The 14,602-nt window shown below is 47.6% G+C and overlaps 1 protein-coding gene across 2 annotated transcripts; it reads right to left on the bottom strand.

Annotated features, from left to right (window-relative positions):
• Window positions 1-6,379: 6,379 nt before the first annotated feature.
• On the bottom strand, window positions 6,380-9,563 carry LOC114100934 (cell adhesion molecule CEACAM3-like). 2 transcript variants are annotated; one of them, XM_071604634.1, is made up of 3 exons: window positions 9,389-9,563; window positions 8,177-8,587; window positions 6,380-6,726 (listed from the first exon to the last, which is right to left on the bottom strand). In XM_071604634.1, exons 1-2 carry the CDS (start codon window positions 9,450-9,452, stop codon window positions 8,214-8,216), a joined length of 438 nt encoding a protein of 145 aa, XP_071460735.1. In that variant the 5' UTR covers window positions 9,453-9,563; the 3' UTR covers window positions 6,380-6,726; window positions 8,177-8,213. The 2 variants fall into 2 exon arrangements, with proteins under 2 accessions (XP_071460735.1, XP_071460736.1); XM_071604635.1 differs by having other exon boundaries at window positions 6,380-6,559.
• Window positions 9,564-14,602: the final 5,039 nt, after the last annotated feature.

The raw sequence follows: 14,602 nt of genomic DNA, 5'->3' as shown, positions 1-14,602 counted from the left end.
TCCGTTCTCTGAAGGTGCCCTTTGCCCAAGGTTAGCCCTCACCTGCCCTCTCAGGGGACCCCTGTGCGCTTCTGGCCGGAAGCGTCCACTAGAGGGCGTGCGCGCTCTTCCTGGAGCTAAGGTGAGCCTCTTTGTCCTCGGAGACCAGTGCCGCTGCCGTTCCTGCTCTAGCCCGAGTCCTGCAGATTATCCCAGGAGGAAATCCCTGGGACCGGTACCAGAGACTCCAGGGAAGAAGCTCCTACAGGAGGCGGGCAACATGAACTCGTGAACCTGGAACCGACGCCAAAACCATCGCCAGTGCCCAGGTCAATGGGGAGGGGGAGGGTCCCAGACTTAGTGGCTGGACACTCAGGGCCCTGATGCCGGGTCCTGTGTGGCCACTGGGGGAAATGGCTGTAAGCCTGTGTCCCTAAAGGCTTTGTCACCTAAGATTTGTGTAAATAGGTGTCATCAGGGCTGCTGTGGAACATTCTAGACTGGAACTTCTACAATGGGAGATGGGTCCTCCCAGGTATGTTCACTTGGAAGAATCAGGAGGGATGTGACAGTCACCAGGCACAGATGCCATCAGGGCCTGAGGGAGCAGGAGGGCTCTGGGCCTCACTGTCACCCCTGAGTGGGGGACCAGGGTGTGTGGTCCTGCCCACTCACCTCAGCAGGAGCCATTGCTGGTTGTCAGTAGGGAACTGGGCTTCCCACCACCCCCTTGCAGGGCAGAGGAGGATCTGGAACCTTCCCCTAGAGTCAGACAGTGGAGGAAGCAGGTGAGTTAGGAGATGGAGGTGGGAGCACTTGGTTGATGGGCAGCCAGGAGACGTCCAGGCTCTGAGTGCTGCAGCTGACAGTGGTCAGAGTGGTCCTCTGGGAATCCAGCCTTGTCCCTGCAAATGTTCATGAACTTCCCACCTCTGAGCTCCTCAGTTCCCTTCCCGAGGTCCTAGCCACAGCCACCCTCACAGCTGAGGCCCTGGGTCCTACACCAGCACTTTGTCCCCATCTCACTGTGCAGCTCTGTGTGGCTGCCCACCTCTCTCCTACCCCAGGTCTTCTGAGTGGCTGCCTTACACCCCTGTCCACACCATTGTAAATGACCAGCTGAAGGCAGAGTCCTTCTTCCTGGTAGGTTGTGAAACTGGCACTGAGGCCCCTGAGTCCTGATTATCAGTGAGTCCCCAGGAGGTGGCAGTAGCTGAGCAGAGCTGGAGAGTCAGGGAGTGGGGGTGGGTGGGACCCAGGAATGACTGAACTTGCTAGTGCAGATGGCAGGTGGCTTGTGCTGTGGGAACAGGGAATTTAATGGGAAATGTGAGGTTTTTCTTATTTCTTAGTTTTGGGGGTTTGGAGCTGCAGGTTCCCCTGAATGTCACTGTCAACCTCAGTGCTATACATGCATGGCAAGACTTCAGGTTCCACACTCTGATGCAGGTTGGTACTGGGAGCACCATCAGCCTGGCCCAGGGACCCTCTGCATGTGCAGCTGCTGCAGACAGATGTGCTCTCTGTTGAGAATAGAGCTTCTTCCTCCTTGGGGGTCAGAACTTGGGTCTGTGTTGCCCGACCCTCCCAGCAGACCCACACGTCTCCCCCTCTCAGTCCTCACAGAAGTCCATGAGCTGACTGCCCAGGGGCATCGTACCTGTCATTTGCTGTGTGCTTCTGATACCTTCCTGGCACAAGATCCTGCAGGTACCCTGAGGGGAGGGTGTGTGTGTGTGTGTGTGTGTGTGTGTGTGTGTTTGGCACAGGAGTGTGCTATCAGGGTGTGGGAATTTTAAAATCATTCAAAATATATTTGTTTTTTTTTTCAAAATGTCAACAGTTTTTAGTAAGCAAATAAATATAGTTATTTATGTATATTTATTAATCAAATAATATAATTAATACAGAAATATTTTAAAATTAATTTTGATAAACTTAATAGAAATAATTTGGTTTTTCAAAGTAAAAAAAATGTTTGAGTGTTCCACAAGCAAGGATTCAAGGAGCAGGACAATGAATGGTGGTTCCTGCGGTAGGTGGACTCGTGTTCTGCACTGCCCATTCCTTCCCTGCCTTTTGCCACTGAGCTCACTGCTCCTTCTACTAGAGGAGGAGTGTGTTCCCCTTCCTCCTATTTATACTGGGCTTGGCCATGAGACTTGCTGAGGCTGATGGGCTACCGGGAGAAATGATCATGCCCCTCCTGTGGGCTGAGCCTGTGTTTTCCCCTCGTGCCCCATGAGTCTGGCAGATCAGAGAAGGGCAGAGACACGTTTCATCTCTGAAACAGAAAGACCAAGCCTCAGGGACCTGCATCCTGAGGAACAGGCAGGCACTACTCCCCCAGTCCTTGTCTCCCGAGAAAAGAGCAACAGCCTCCCTTGGACACAGGCTGCAGGATGTGCTGATGCTGCAGGGCCTGGTCCCCAGGTCTGGCTCCAGGGTGACTAGGCCGGGTCTTCTGCACAGGGATGGATTTGGCAGTCATCATGGGAAACTGAGGTCAGCACCTCCTGTCATACATGGAAGAGCAGGCCTCATCCCCTGTCTCCAGTCCTGGGGACCAGGGATATTCCTGATGCATCTCTCAGACACGTGAGTTAGGAGGTGGAGGTGGGAGCAATTGGTGATGGACAGCCAGGAGCACTCAGAGGCTCAGCTTCTTCTGTCACACCTCATAGAGGACATGGCCGCTCAAGGCTGTTCAGGGGCACTTGGAGGAGGACCAGGGAGTGGTCTGGGCGGGGAGGGGGAAATGGGCACACAGGCCCAGCTGAACAAAGATGTCCCCTCTTGGTCAGCAACCTCAGAATATGCCCTGGGAGGGCCCTGGAGCCCCACTTTTCTCAGAGTCCACTGTCCCGTGGTCCTCTCTGGGGAGAGGGCAGCTTCTTTGACCGGCTTCTCCCATTCTGGCTTCTGTGCTTTCCTCAGGCCCAGGACCTGCCCTTCACCAGAACTCTCTCGCCCAGCCTCCCCTCCCACCAAGCACATCCCAGGGTCCCCTCCCAGTACCACAATCAGGTGACCACACACAGACTCCCCAGGGTCCCCCTTGCATGTGATCAGAGTCCTGAGTGCTCAGGGGGCCTGAGGGACACAGTAAGAGCTCAGCTCAAGGGGCCTACCTGCTCGTTCATCAGTCACCTGCCTAGGTGCGAGTGCTGGGGTGTTCATTTCTGGGGGTCCTGAGTCCTGTCACCAGCCCGCCATGGGCTGCGTGTGTGAGCTATGCGCATTTGAGCGTCTGAGGGGACTGGCCTGACATTACTGCCTGATTGAGCTGTGCGACGTATGTGTGCCTTTTCTCTGGCTCTGCTTGGGATCCTACACAGCACCTGAGGTGGGTGTGGCTTTCCAAGATGTCAGTCACTCTGCTGACCACAAGACATCACCAAGCAAGACTGCACCCTTCGAAACCCAATCCCTCGCCTTATTTAGATGGGACATTCTCGAATGTCTTTTCCCCAATAAATACACTGTTTTGGGTGTGCTCTCTCTCTTGCTCCTTCCAGCACTGGAGCTGACCCTTGGGGTCGCTGAGCCATCCTGCCTTAGAAACTTATGTTCATGTGCTGCGTGGTTTCTTCGCCATTTTCATAGTTATTGATCCAGCAGCTCCTTTCAACCCAGCTCATATCGCTAGTCTGGCCAGTTGGTGATATTCTCCCTTCCCTTGAGCTCCCTTTAGCCATCTCAATGGGGTAGGACCCATTCCTATGCTCCCGACAGAAACTGAAGTGGTCATGTGCTCCCTGGTGACAGGTGTGGAGGGAGGGCATGGAGGTCACCACACTGGCCAAGTGGTTGAGGATCTGAAGCCTGGGGAGTAAACAGTGTCAGAGGCAGCTTCATATCAACTGGAGCTCAAGGGTACAAGTTCCCAGAACCCTTGTGGGGAGAGAGATCCCAGAGGGAGAGCCCTGGGCCCTGGGGAGGACTGAGGCTGGGCCCTCTGTGGATTACCTGTGGTCCCTCTATCTTAGTGAGTGAAGACACTCCCCTTTTTTTTTTTTTTTTTTTTTTTGGTACTAGGGATTGAACCCAGAGGTGCTCAACCACTGAGCCACATCCTCAGCCCTTTTTAATGTCTTTTTTATTTAGAGACAGGGTCTCACTGAGTTGCTTAGGGCCTCACTAAATTGCTGAGGCTGGTTTTGAACTCATTCCTCCTGCCTCAGCCTCCTGAGCTGCTGGGGTTACAGGTGTCAACCACCACACCCAGCTCAGTGCAGGTCTTGATAGGATTTTCCATTTTATTGTACTGACTATTCACAATAGTTTTATAAAGCAAGAGAGTTAGAACCATTATTTTTATAAGGAGAACATTTTTATTTCTGATTTAATTCATAGCAGGGGATAAAGGTCACTCAGCTAGTTTAAGAGGGTCACTCTTGGTGGAACTGGCGGGGTTGGAGACCTCACACTGGTACTCCCCGGCATCCTCCTGTCTGACGGGGTCTATGCTGAGGGTCCTGTGGTCCGGGACAGCTGCATCCTGTCTGTGAGCTGCAGAGTCTGGTTACTGAAGATCCACGTGATGGAGATTCCAGTGTCACCTGAGAGGCAGGTCATGGCCACAGGGCCCTCTTCTGTGATGCTGACATTGCTGGCCAGGATGGAAGGCTTTGTCACAGACTCTGTGAGTAAACTGAGGAGAGGACCCACTGATAGTGGGCCTGCGGCCTGGGGCCTGGGCCAGGCTCTTTGCTCAGAGACCTCAGGCAGCTCTGGTGCCCACAGTGAGCTGTGTAAGGTTGGCCAGACAGTGGCCCTGACCCTCTGCAGAGGTTGAGTGTCTTTGTTCAGGTGATTATCTGTAAGGAGAGGGCAGCCCCTCCTTCTGATCCCAGATCAACCAGGGTGACTCATGTCCGGACCCCTGAACATCTTTGTAGAATCTGCACCAGGACCCTCTTCTCAGTCCATGTGCCCAGCAACCTCATCATCAGGTAGATTTTTTTTCCTATAAACTCCTGTTTGACCTTTTTGTGATTTTCTCAGGTCCTGTTCCTTATTTGAATTGGGGTGTATTTTGAGGAGATCCGGTTTGGCAGCCCTATCCATCTCTGGGGCCAGGAAAGTTTTACATGAAATACAATGGCATTTACTTTTTCTAAAATAATCTGTTCGAGAACAAAGATGGCCCAGAATAGTCTCATGATGGCAGAGTTGGAGAAGTTCCAATCTAAAGGATTTCTCCACCTAAGAGGACTTTGACTTCCTGGCCTGTGGATTGAATGTCACGATGAAGGAACTCTTTAGTGGGAAATAGTCATGGTTTGAACAAAAGACTGGCACTCTTAGGAAGAGATGGAAATCACCTTCATGTAATAAAAGCCACATGTGAAAATCTCACGTAATACTCAGTGGGGAAATACTGAGAGTCTTGACACTAAGACCAGGAACAAGACAAAGCCGTCCCTTGTGTTTCACCACTTCTCTTCAATGTAACCGTGGAACAAATCGACAAAGAAAACAAAGCCATTTTAATTGATGGGAAGAAAATAATCTTTGTACACAGGTCACATAATGTAGGTGGGGTTTGGGCATCTCTGCTCTGCAGACCACAGAGAGAAGATTGCCCTGTGGTACCTTTGGTTCCTGCAAAGGTGTCTTTCCACCTGAGCTGGCCTCTCACCTCCCACCAACCTGAGTCCTGAAGAACCAGGCAGGAGTGGGTATCCTGGGCAGATGCAGGAGGATCTGAGGGCTCAGAGGATGTGGGGCTGCCTGGGCTGTGTCTGGGAGAAGCACAGAGTTTCTGACATGTGACTTTAGTTGCAGTATTTGGTCATGGACAGACCTGGCACAGGAAGTCAGAGCCCCTGCACCTCCTGATCCTCACTGACTGGCTGCCTACCTGGCCTTGAGTCGTGGTGCTGAGTCCCTCCAACTGCACAGACTCCCCTGCGTAGCCTTTTCAAAGCTGTCCTAGAGGTGGGTCATGATGGAGACCAGGAGTTAAAGGAGAAATAGCACATGGGACACCAGGCACAGGTCTGGAAGTCTGGTAAATACCAAGGCCACAGGACCTTGAGCGGGGGCAGTTCTACCTAGGCTTTGAATAGTGGCTGACCCATGAAAAATAGAGCAGACTCCAAGGAATGTTCTAGAAAGAGAGAGGGGGCAGGCAGGCAACACTGGCTGGCTTTGGAGCAGAACCATGTTCTCTGTCCTTGGTCTTTAATGTCCCTTCTCTCATTGCAGAGTATTGTGGGGCTGCCAATGCCTCACCAGGGTAATTTTTCCTGTTTGGGGAGAATAAGCCACTTGAGAAAATAAACTCTGAAGTAAAGTGAAGAAATAGAAGCAAAGTTTAAAAATAGGTTTTAAAAGTAGAGTGCCTGATAGGATCTTCTAGTCCTTGTAGGAGCTGGAACAGAACTATTGAAAAATGGTTCTGATGATTTATTTAAGGGGGCACATCAAAGGCAGGGATAAGGTTTCAGGGTTGGAGTCTTGCTTCATGGTGTCTTGCAGTCAACAGGTTGATTGGCATCTTGGTATGCTACATCCATCTCTGAGAGGCTGTGTGGCTACAGCAGGTGTACCCATCTCTGGTGCTGTGTGGGACCTGGCAGAAGTGAACAGGACTCACATATATCTGGGTGATCTTACCAGCTGGATTGCCCCTGGAAGTTCCCAAATACCAGATTTTCCTACTCAGTGGCCTTCCATGCCTGTTTAGTCCACAGATGGCTCTCAACAGTGGAGGGCAGGTGAGGACCTTCTGGATCTTGCCTGAAATATAGGGGAATGTTTTCAGACACAGAAGAATGAACCGATGGAAATCTGGCCCTGATGGGCCACATGTGTTTGTCAGATATGGGACAGAAATTTGAGGAGCAGCTAAATTTTTTTCCATATGTGAAAATTATTATCAATACCCAAGAGTCTGACTTATTGGAAGGATATTTCTCTAGAAAATAGCAAAAGCTTCAAGGCCTGGGTCTTGGCCCCTGGGAGGAACATGGAATTTATACAATGGTCAGGAATCTGCATCCCGATCCTAGTCTTTGAAGGGATTGTGGATCATTGGCTCATTCCTATCTCCAGCAGCTATTGAAGTTTGGTAACATTTGGACCTTGTGCTGAGTGCAGGGTGTAGAGTAGGCAGTGAGAAAGCAAAGTTCTCTCCTTTATACTATGAAGCTGTGGTGGCCTACTAAGAAATGATCAAGAAAGGATCAAGGACTGGTCTTGGGGTCCATGGCCACCTAATAAGGGCTCAAGTGTGGAGGGGAGGGTGGAGCTGTGGCTGCACCCAGACCTGGTATGACTCTGACCTGCCAGTCTTGGTCTATGTGACTCTAATTCAGTGACTTGAGTCCTGTGCCCAAGTTTTCCCTCAATAAAGTAGGATAAATGATATTTGACTTCAGATTGTCTTTGAGTTGGCCTTAAAATATTCATAGCACCTGACTTAAATAGATAATAATAATAATAGATTTCATTTATTTCACAAATAAATGAAATCTATTATTATGAGATTCCAAGAGAGAGGGTTCCTGTGCATGATCTTACAAAAGAGACTGTCAGGGCAACCTCTTGCTTCTGCTCATCCCCCTAGAGATGCTGACCTCTCCAGAGCGTCCCCTAAGTCCCCTAGGTCAGTCTTCTAGTGGCTGAGAAGACTCGCCATTGCTTTTGCTCAGGTGTGGCTCTTGGGGCTGAGCCCTGGCTGGTAATCAGCTCCAGTAATCCTGGGACTCTGTAAGATGTAAATGGTTGCCCCTCATCAGCTCTGTCCAGGAGGTCCTGGCCCCCAGGACCTGGAGTCAGGAGCCTGGAATAGAGAGGCCTGGGTCAGGAACTTCCCAGAACTATGCTTCTCTGTGAGGGCCACAGGCAGCCCCTCAGGGGATTAACTCAGCACTGACTCAGTCTTTCTCAGAGCCATGTCCATGGGGAGAGGCCAGGGAGGCTGGACTGAGATTGAGCTTCACCTGCGGAGTCACCTGGCAGCCTGTCCACTCTGCAGCAAGTGTCTGCAGGCTGGATTCAGAGAGAGGAATCCAATCTATTGAAGTTTGTCTCCACTGTGTGTGTCCTGCACTAAAAGCTCAAACCGCAGCAAAGGCACACAACATAGAGGAAGAAGTAGGCCCAAACTGACAGTCTTGTGTGTGTGTGTGTGTGTGTAGTGGAATCAACCCCAGCCCACCCCCAGGGGTCACAGAAAACCACTCACAGTATGCATAGAACTGTCCAGATGCTTCCATAGAGAGTCATTCACGATATACACAGATGTGTCCAGATGCTTTTTCAGCCTGAAGATCGCTACTTATGGTTTGCAGAGTGTAGAATCCTGTGTCCTCCAAGGTGACCTTCTGGAACAGCAGAGATCCATTGGGGTATACCGTCTCTCGACCACTGTAGGCAGGCCCTGGGATAATTCCTTGAGTGGCTGTTAGGTATATCGCGATTTGATGGCTGTCAATGCCCCTTTCCCCTTTGTACCAGGTGTAGCCTTTGACGTTCTCTGACACATTGTGGGCAAGTAGAAGAACATCGGTCCCTTCGGCAGCAGTGAAGGGCACAGATTCAATAGCAAGTTGGGCAGTGGTGGGCAGGTTCCAGAAGGTTAAAGGTGAGACCAGAACTGAGGGGAGAGAAGTCCATCAGTTTTTGGTGGGAAAATGGAGCTCTGGGTCCTTAGCAGGTGTCTTCATCCCTCAGCCTCGGAACCTGGAGTGAGTGAGAGTGTGTGTGTGTGTGTGTGTATCAAGGTCAGCAGTGTGACTCATTTCTTAAGCACCCCTGAACTTGTCATTTCCTTTGGAATGGTATTCCTGGGTGTCTGCAAGGCTGGCCCCTCAGTGCCTGCAGATCCCTGCTCACCCTCAGGCTGTCCTGGGCACCTGCCTCCCCTGACCATCTCCTTGCAGACCCTGGGTCTTCCCTTTTGACATTTCCCAGCTCTCTGCCCTGTGTGCCTCTTTTCAGCCCCTCCTCCATCTCTTTGCTGGCCTGTCTTCCTGCCCACTGGAAGGAGACTCCATGACACGGGAACTAATCTGATTTTGTTGTGGCCCTGGTGCCTGGAACAGGCTCAGACACCTAAGCAGTATCCCAGCCCTGAGTGTCCAGGTGTCTGCCAGTCTCTGAGGTTGGTGCCTACAGACAGTGTTCGTGCCCTGACACAGTTGTTAGTATCAATTTTCAAAATATATTGGCCAGTGATGATTGAATTGGGAAAGAATAATAGAACTTATTTTCCCCCTTCGTCAGTTCCGGGTGACAGAGTTTCCTGTTGCTGGGGCTTCTGTTCTGATGTTTTGTTCTCTCTCCTCAGGCTCCAAACAGAAGCCCGTGTCCCTGTGAGGTCCTCGTCCTCCCCAGGAGACCTGGGCCAGTCTCTGCTCCTGTCTTCCCTCCTACTCCCAGGGAATCATCTCTTTACCTGCCAGCAGAAGCCCCTGCCAGGGGACATGTCCTCTGTGGGGAGAGGCTGAGGGGGGCTCCATGGTCTCTGCTGCCTGCTCTGTCCTCCCTGTGTGGCAAAGAACCGGGTTTCCAGACCTGTTCCCAAGCAGGCTGCTCAGGCCACTCAGCTCTGCTGTCCTCTCTGGCTGAGCCTCCTCCCAGGGCAGGAGCACTTCCCAGGGTCACATGGGCTGGGGGTGGGACTCTGTCTAGGAAGCCTCTCTGTCCCCTCCCTGGTGAAGGCGATCCCCCACTCACTGTCTTGACAGGGTCACAGTGAGAAAAAGTGCTGGCAAAGCCGCTCTCCCACTGTCTTGACAGGGTCACAGTGAGGATGAATGCTGGCAAAGCCACGCTGGTTGGTGGGAAACTGAAACCATGAGACCCTTTTTTATGTAATTGGGACTTTGCATTTTCATGCTTATGTTTCTGACAGGAGGCATGAGTATGTTAAATGCCAAACAAATTAAATTTCAGATGGCTAGAACATAACAGGTAGTTCTTGGAGGCTGTTCTACTACCCCTCAGCATATCAAGGACAAAGCAGAAGGCTGTTCTTCTATCTCAGTACATTGAGGACAAATCTGATAACGGACAACAATCATCCTCTGAAAGGTCATGAGAATTTTAGGCACCACATTGATTATATCAACTAGAACCCAAGCCCATATTTCCGGCCTCTTAGAAAATCTAATCATTATGCTTATTTCACAAAGTTCACCACATGTAGTCTCATTTTTGATCAAGGAAAGTTATATTATACACTTAGGAAAGTTAAAACATATAAAGATATATTCTTCTCTTTTTATAAACCCTTTCTTACTTTTTACATAGGGATATATGATGAGCATAGTTAATATTGGTGGAAAGTGGATTGATGTTTAGAATTTACTTTCTATTGAGAAAGATTATAAAGATATGAGAACTAGTGCACCTTGACTGAGAAACAAAGAAACTCTTTGAGAAAGCAGCTCAACCAGTTTTATGAGAATAAATTTAGGAATTAATTAAAACAGCTTTATAAGACACAGTTTTAGAATAATGTTAGAAATATTATTTTATTTAGATTCTTAAGTTTAGAAATTCTTAAGTTTGTAGTTGTATAGGTTTCTGATATGTTTTAAGAATGATTTATAAACTTTAGGATGTTTTAAGTATAAGATTTAAGGGGACTTTTTTAGATGGGAATTTTAGATTAGAAATAAAGTACAAGTGTACTTTAGGTTAATGATTGGTTAGGAGACTTAGAGTCTGGTTATGTAGTTTGGCATTAGTTAATAAGAAAATAGCATATCTTGGGAAAAATAGTAAATCTTGGGAAAATCTGAAAAATGTAAATTAGTGACGTATTTTATTAATGATTCTGTACTTTTAATAATTACATAACTGAAGGTCATATCCTGGAAAAATGTAAATCAATGTTACATTTTTTTGTACCCCCAATCATGGTTAAGGAAATGTCATGTCTTGGCAGAGTTTTAAATTATATAATCAATGACGTATTCTGAATCTATAATGATGAGAAAAATTGTAATAAAAGATGACCCAGAGAAAGCTGCATTCACTCTCTCTCTGGAGATTGCTCCAACGGAACGACTCCTGTCTCATCTTTTCGCCGACGCCACTCATCCTTCAGGACTCCCTGGACCCCGCTAGGGCACGACCCGGCACCTCCCCTTTCAGTGTTGCCTCTTCAAGTGTCAGTACCCCAGACCCCAGACCACACTTGAAGAAGCAAGGCTGATGGGGATCTTGTCCCCTGAGAGAAACCCTGGCTCAACCTGACCTGACCTCTGCTGTGCCATGGCCTTGGGACTGTGAACACCACACAGGGGACCCCTGGGGTCCCTAATGGTGGCTGATTTTCTCTGTGACACAGAAAAAACCTATTTGCATATGTCCATCTTTGCAGTATTCCCAGTCGCTCTGGGAAGGTAAATGAGCTTCCAGCAAAGGGGGTCACACAGATGACTTTGGGGGTTAGAATGGGGCCTCCTAGTGATGACCGGAGAGGGGGGCTTAGCCACATGTGGATCTACTTGTGGACTCTATTCTGTTCCATTGATCCTTTTGATAATTTTTATACCAGTGTCACACTCTCTTGATTATTATAGCTTTGTAATAAGTCTTGAAGTGACATAATTTAGTCTTCCAAATTATTTGTTATTTCAGAGTTGTCTTGGTCCTTTGTATTGCCAGGAGAATGTTATAATTAGCTTGTCAATTTCTTTCTTTACTTTTAAAGGCTCCTGGCGCATGGATAGGGATTGCATCAAATCTATAGACCAATTTGGGGACTATTGGCATCTCAGTGTTAGGGGACAGACAGATGAGGAGGACGGTGGATAGTGGTTCTTTTCCACACAGGGAGGACAGAGCAGGCAGCAGAGACCATGGAGCCCCCTCAGCCTCTCCCCACAGAGGACATGTCCCCTGGCAGGGGCTTCTGCTGGCAGGTAAAGAGATGATTCCCTGGGAGTAGGAGGGAAGACAGGAGCAGAGACTGGCCCAGGTCTCCTGGGGAGGACGAGGACCTCACAGGGACACGGGCTTCTGTTTGGAGCCTGAGGAGAGAGAACAAAACATCAGAACAGAAGCCCCAGCAACAGGAAACTCTGTCACCCGGAACTGACGAAGGGGGAAAATAAGTTCTATTATTCTTTCCCAATTCAATCATCACTGGCCAATATATTTTGAAAATTGATACTAACAACTGTGTCAGGGCACGAACACTGTCTGTAGGCACCAACCTCAGGGAATAGTTCTGTAAATTGGGCCCACTCTGCTGACCCCCACATGCTTTCTTTTCCCAGAAGCAATTTCCCTGCAGTCCTGCCTAAGTGGACAGGCTATGTCACATTCCTCAGCAAGCTACCTGCTATCTGCTGGAGAAACGCAGGCCTGAAAAAATGTCCAGAAGAGGAACCCAAGTTACACTGAAGGGGGAGATTTTTGTGACCCTTTCCACAGACCAGATCCCCAGATTCAGGGAGATAAGGATAATTCCTCTTAATCATGAAATCTGTAAGATTCATGATTAAGAATCCAATTAGAACTGGTCAGCCTGGGCCAAGGTGACCTAGAGTTGTTATGGCAATGGGGACTTGAAAGTCTGATGTCATCTTGATGTCAGACACTTGAGGTGAACATGGGCAGGACTCTATGGGTCCCCCATAAAACTGGAGGCACCTTGTCCCTCTCCTCTCTAAGAGGACACTCTCTCCCTTGAGAGTGTCCCCTTTCCCTTTTTCTATCCCTTCCATAACTCATGCCTGTTACTCTGAGCAACATGTCTGAGATCTTTCACTCTTGATTACAAGAATCGGGGTTAAAGGGGGGGTCTTCACGCTGCCTCAGTTTCTTGGAAGGCCTCAGTTCCGTAACACCATGAGCAAGGTATAATCCTCCCAAGTATAATTCCTCTCAGCTTTTCATCAGTGTTTTGCAGTTTTCAGTACCCAGGTTTTGGACATATTTTTAAAATGAGATTTATCCCTGTACATTTCATTTATTTTTTATAATTTTTTTAAGTGAAAGAGGAGAAAGGAGAGAGAGAGAGAATCTTTTTTAAAAAAATATTTATTTTTTAGGTATAGATGGACACAACACAATGCTTTTATTTTTATGTGGTGCTGAGAATCGAACACGGGTCCTGCCCATGCTAGGCGAGCGCTCTACCACTGAGCCACAATCCCAGCCCACATTTCATTTTTTTTTTAATGATAAAGGTGGAGAATTTATAATCTGAAAATCTGACATCAGAAATGCTTCAGAGTCTGAAACTTTTTGAACACTAGCTTTTCAAATTTCAATTGTTGGGGCATTTCGAAATCTGATTTTCTAATTGGAGATGCTCAATTGGCAAAGTGTAAGCAAATATTTAAAAATCTAAAAAAATTGCAAAATCTGAAAGCATTTTATAAGGGACATTCAACCTGTATTGTATAATATGATGAGTTAAGGTCTTGTCTTACTTGTAATGATATTGTATTCATGATATAATATTGCTTTTAAACTTTCTGGTTATTTGTTACTAGTGTAGAAACACATTGATTCTTGTATACTGATCTTGTATTCTGCTACCTCACTACACCTATCAATTTGAATAGTTTTTTTTAAAACAATTTTGCAGGATTTTCTGTCATGTTTGAAAAGAAAGAAACGTCTACTCTTTCCTTTCTAATCTGGATGCTTTTACATTTTCTCCTTGGCTTTTTGCCCTGGTAAGTACTGCACTGATGAGAACTGTAAATGGTCCAAACACAACTGGACAAGAGCCATGCTCCTGACTGTATTAGAAAGCTTCCCATTTCACACCATCCAGTATGGTGCCATCTGTGGGGTCTCTGTAGATATTTTTCATTAAGTGAATTCCTTTTTGTTGAGAGTTTTTGTTTTATCAGAAATTAATTTGAATTTAGTCAAATGCTTTTTCTGCTTATATTGAGATAATCACATAGTCTTTTGAAAGACCATGTGATTCTCTCTCTCTCTCTCTCTCTCTCTCTCTCTATATATATATATATATATATATATATTAAGGATTGAACCCAGCGCCTCGCTCGTGCTAGGTGAGTGCTCTACCACAACCCCAGTCCCTAGTCTTTCTTTTGTACTTTGTTAATATGGTAAATTAACATTGGTTGATTCCCTAAAGTTAAATCAATTTTGAGTGCCTGGGATAATCTCCAAATGGCCATGAGGTCGTATCCTTACTGGATTCAATTTTGTTAAGAAATGTTACATCTATGAATATGAGGGACATTGGAGAGTAGTTTGTTTGTTTGTAGAGTCTTTTTCAAGGTCAACATCCAGAAAAGAGAGGTTGATCTTTAGTTTCCACCTCAATTGCTCATTCAGTTTCTCTCTACTTCCTTTATCTCCGTCTCCAATTTTCTTTTGATCCTATTTTTTTTCACTTCTCTCTCTTCCTCTTCCTCTTTTCTCTTCCCTCTTCTCTTCTAATCCATTTCTCCTTAACTTGGCAAATCACATTAGTAGATTTTTTGCAGGGGGTGGGTACCAGGGGTTGAACCCAGCGGGTGCTTTATCACTGAGCAACATCTCCAGCCACCTACCCGCTTTTATTTCTTTTTCTTTTTGAGACAAGGTCTTGCTAAGTTGTTGTGTCTGGCTTTGAACTTGTGATCCTCCTGCCTCAGCCTCCTGAGCTCCTGGAATTATAGGCACG

The sequence above is a fragment of the Marmota flaviventris genome, chromosome 18, assembly GCF_047511675.1.
Source record: "Marmota flaviventris isolate mMarFla1 chromosome 18, mMarFla1.hap1, whole genome shotgun sequence".
NCBI classification, from domain to species: Eukaryota; Metazoa; Chordata; class Mammalia; order Rodentia; family Sciuridae; genus Marmota; species Marmota flaviventris.
The sequence above is the reverse complement of the archived record's forward strand: the minus strand, read 5'-3'. Positions and strand labels throughout refer to the sequence as shown.

Excerpts from the sequence above, each read along its gene's own strand:
- LOC114100934 (XM_071604634.1), bottom strand. The coding sequence starts at position 9,452 with ATGGAGCCCCCCTCAGCCTCTCCCCACAGAGGACATGTCCCCTGGCAG. Across the intron at positions 8,588-9,388 it reads GCAGGGGCTTCTGCTGGCAG|TTCTGGTCTCACCTTTAACC; the intron begins GTAAAGAGATGA and ends CTCTCCCCTCAG.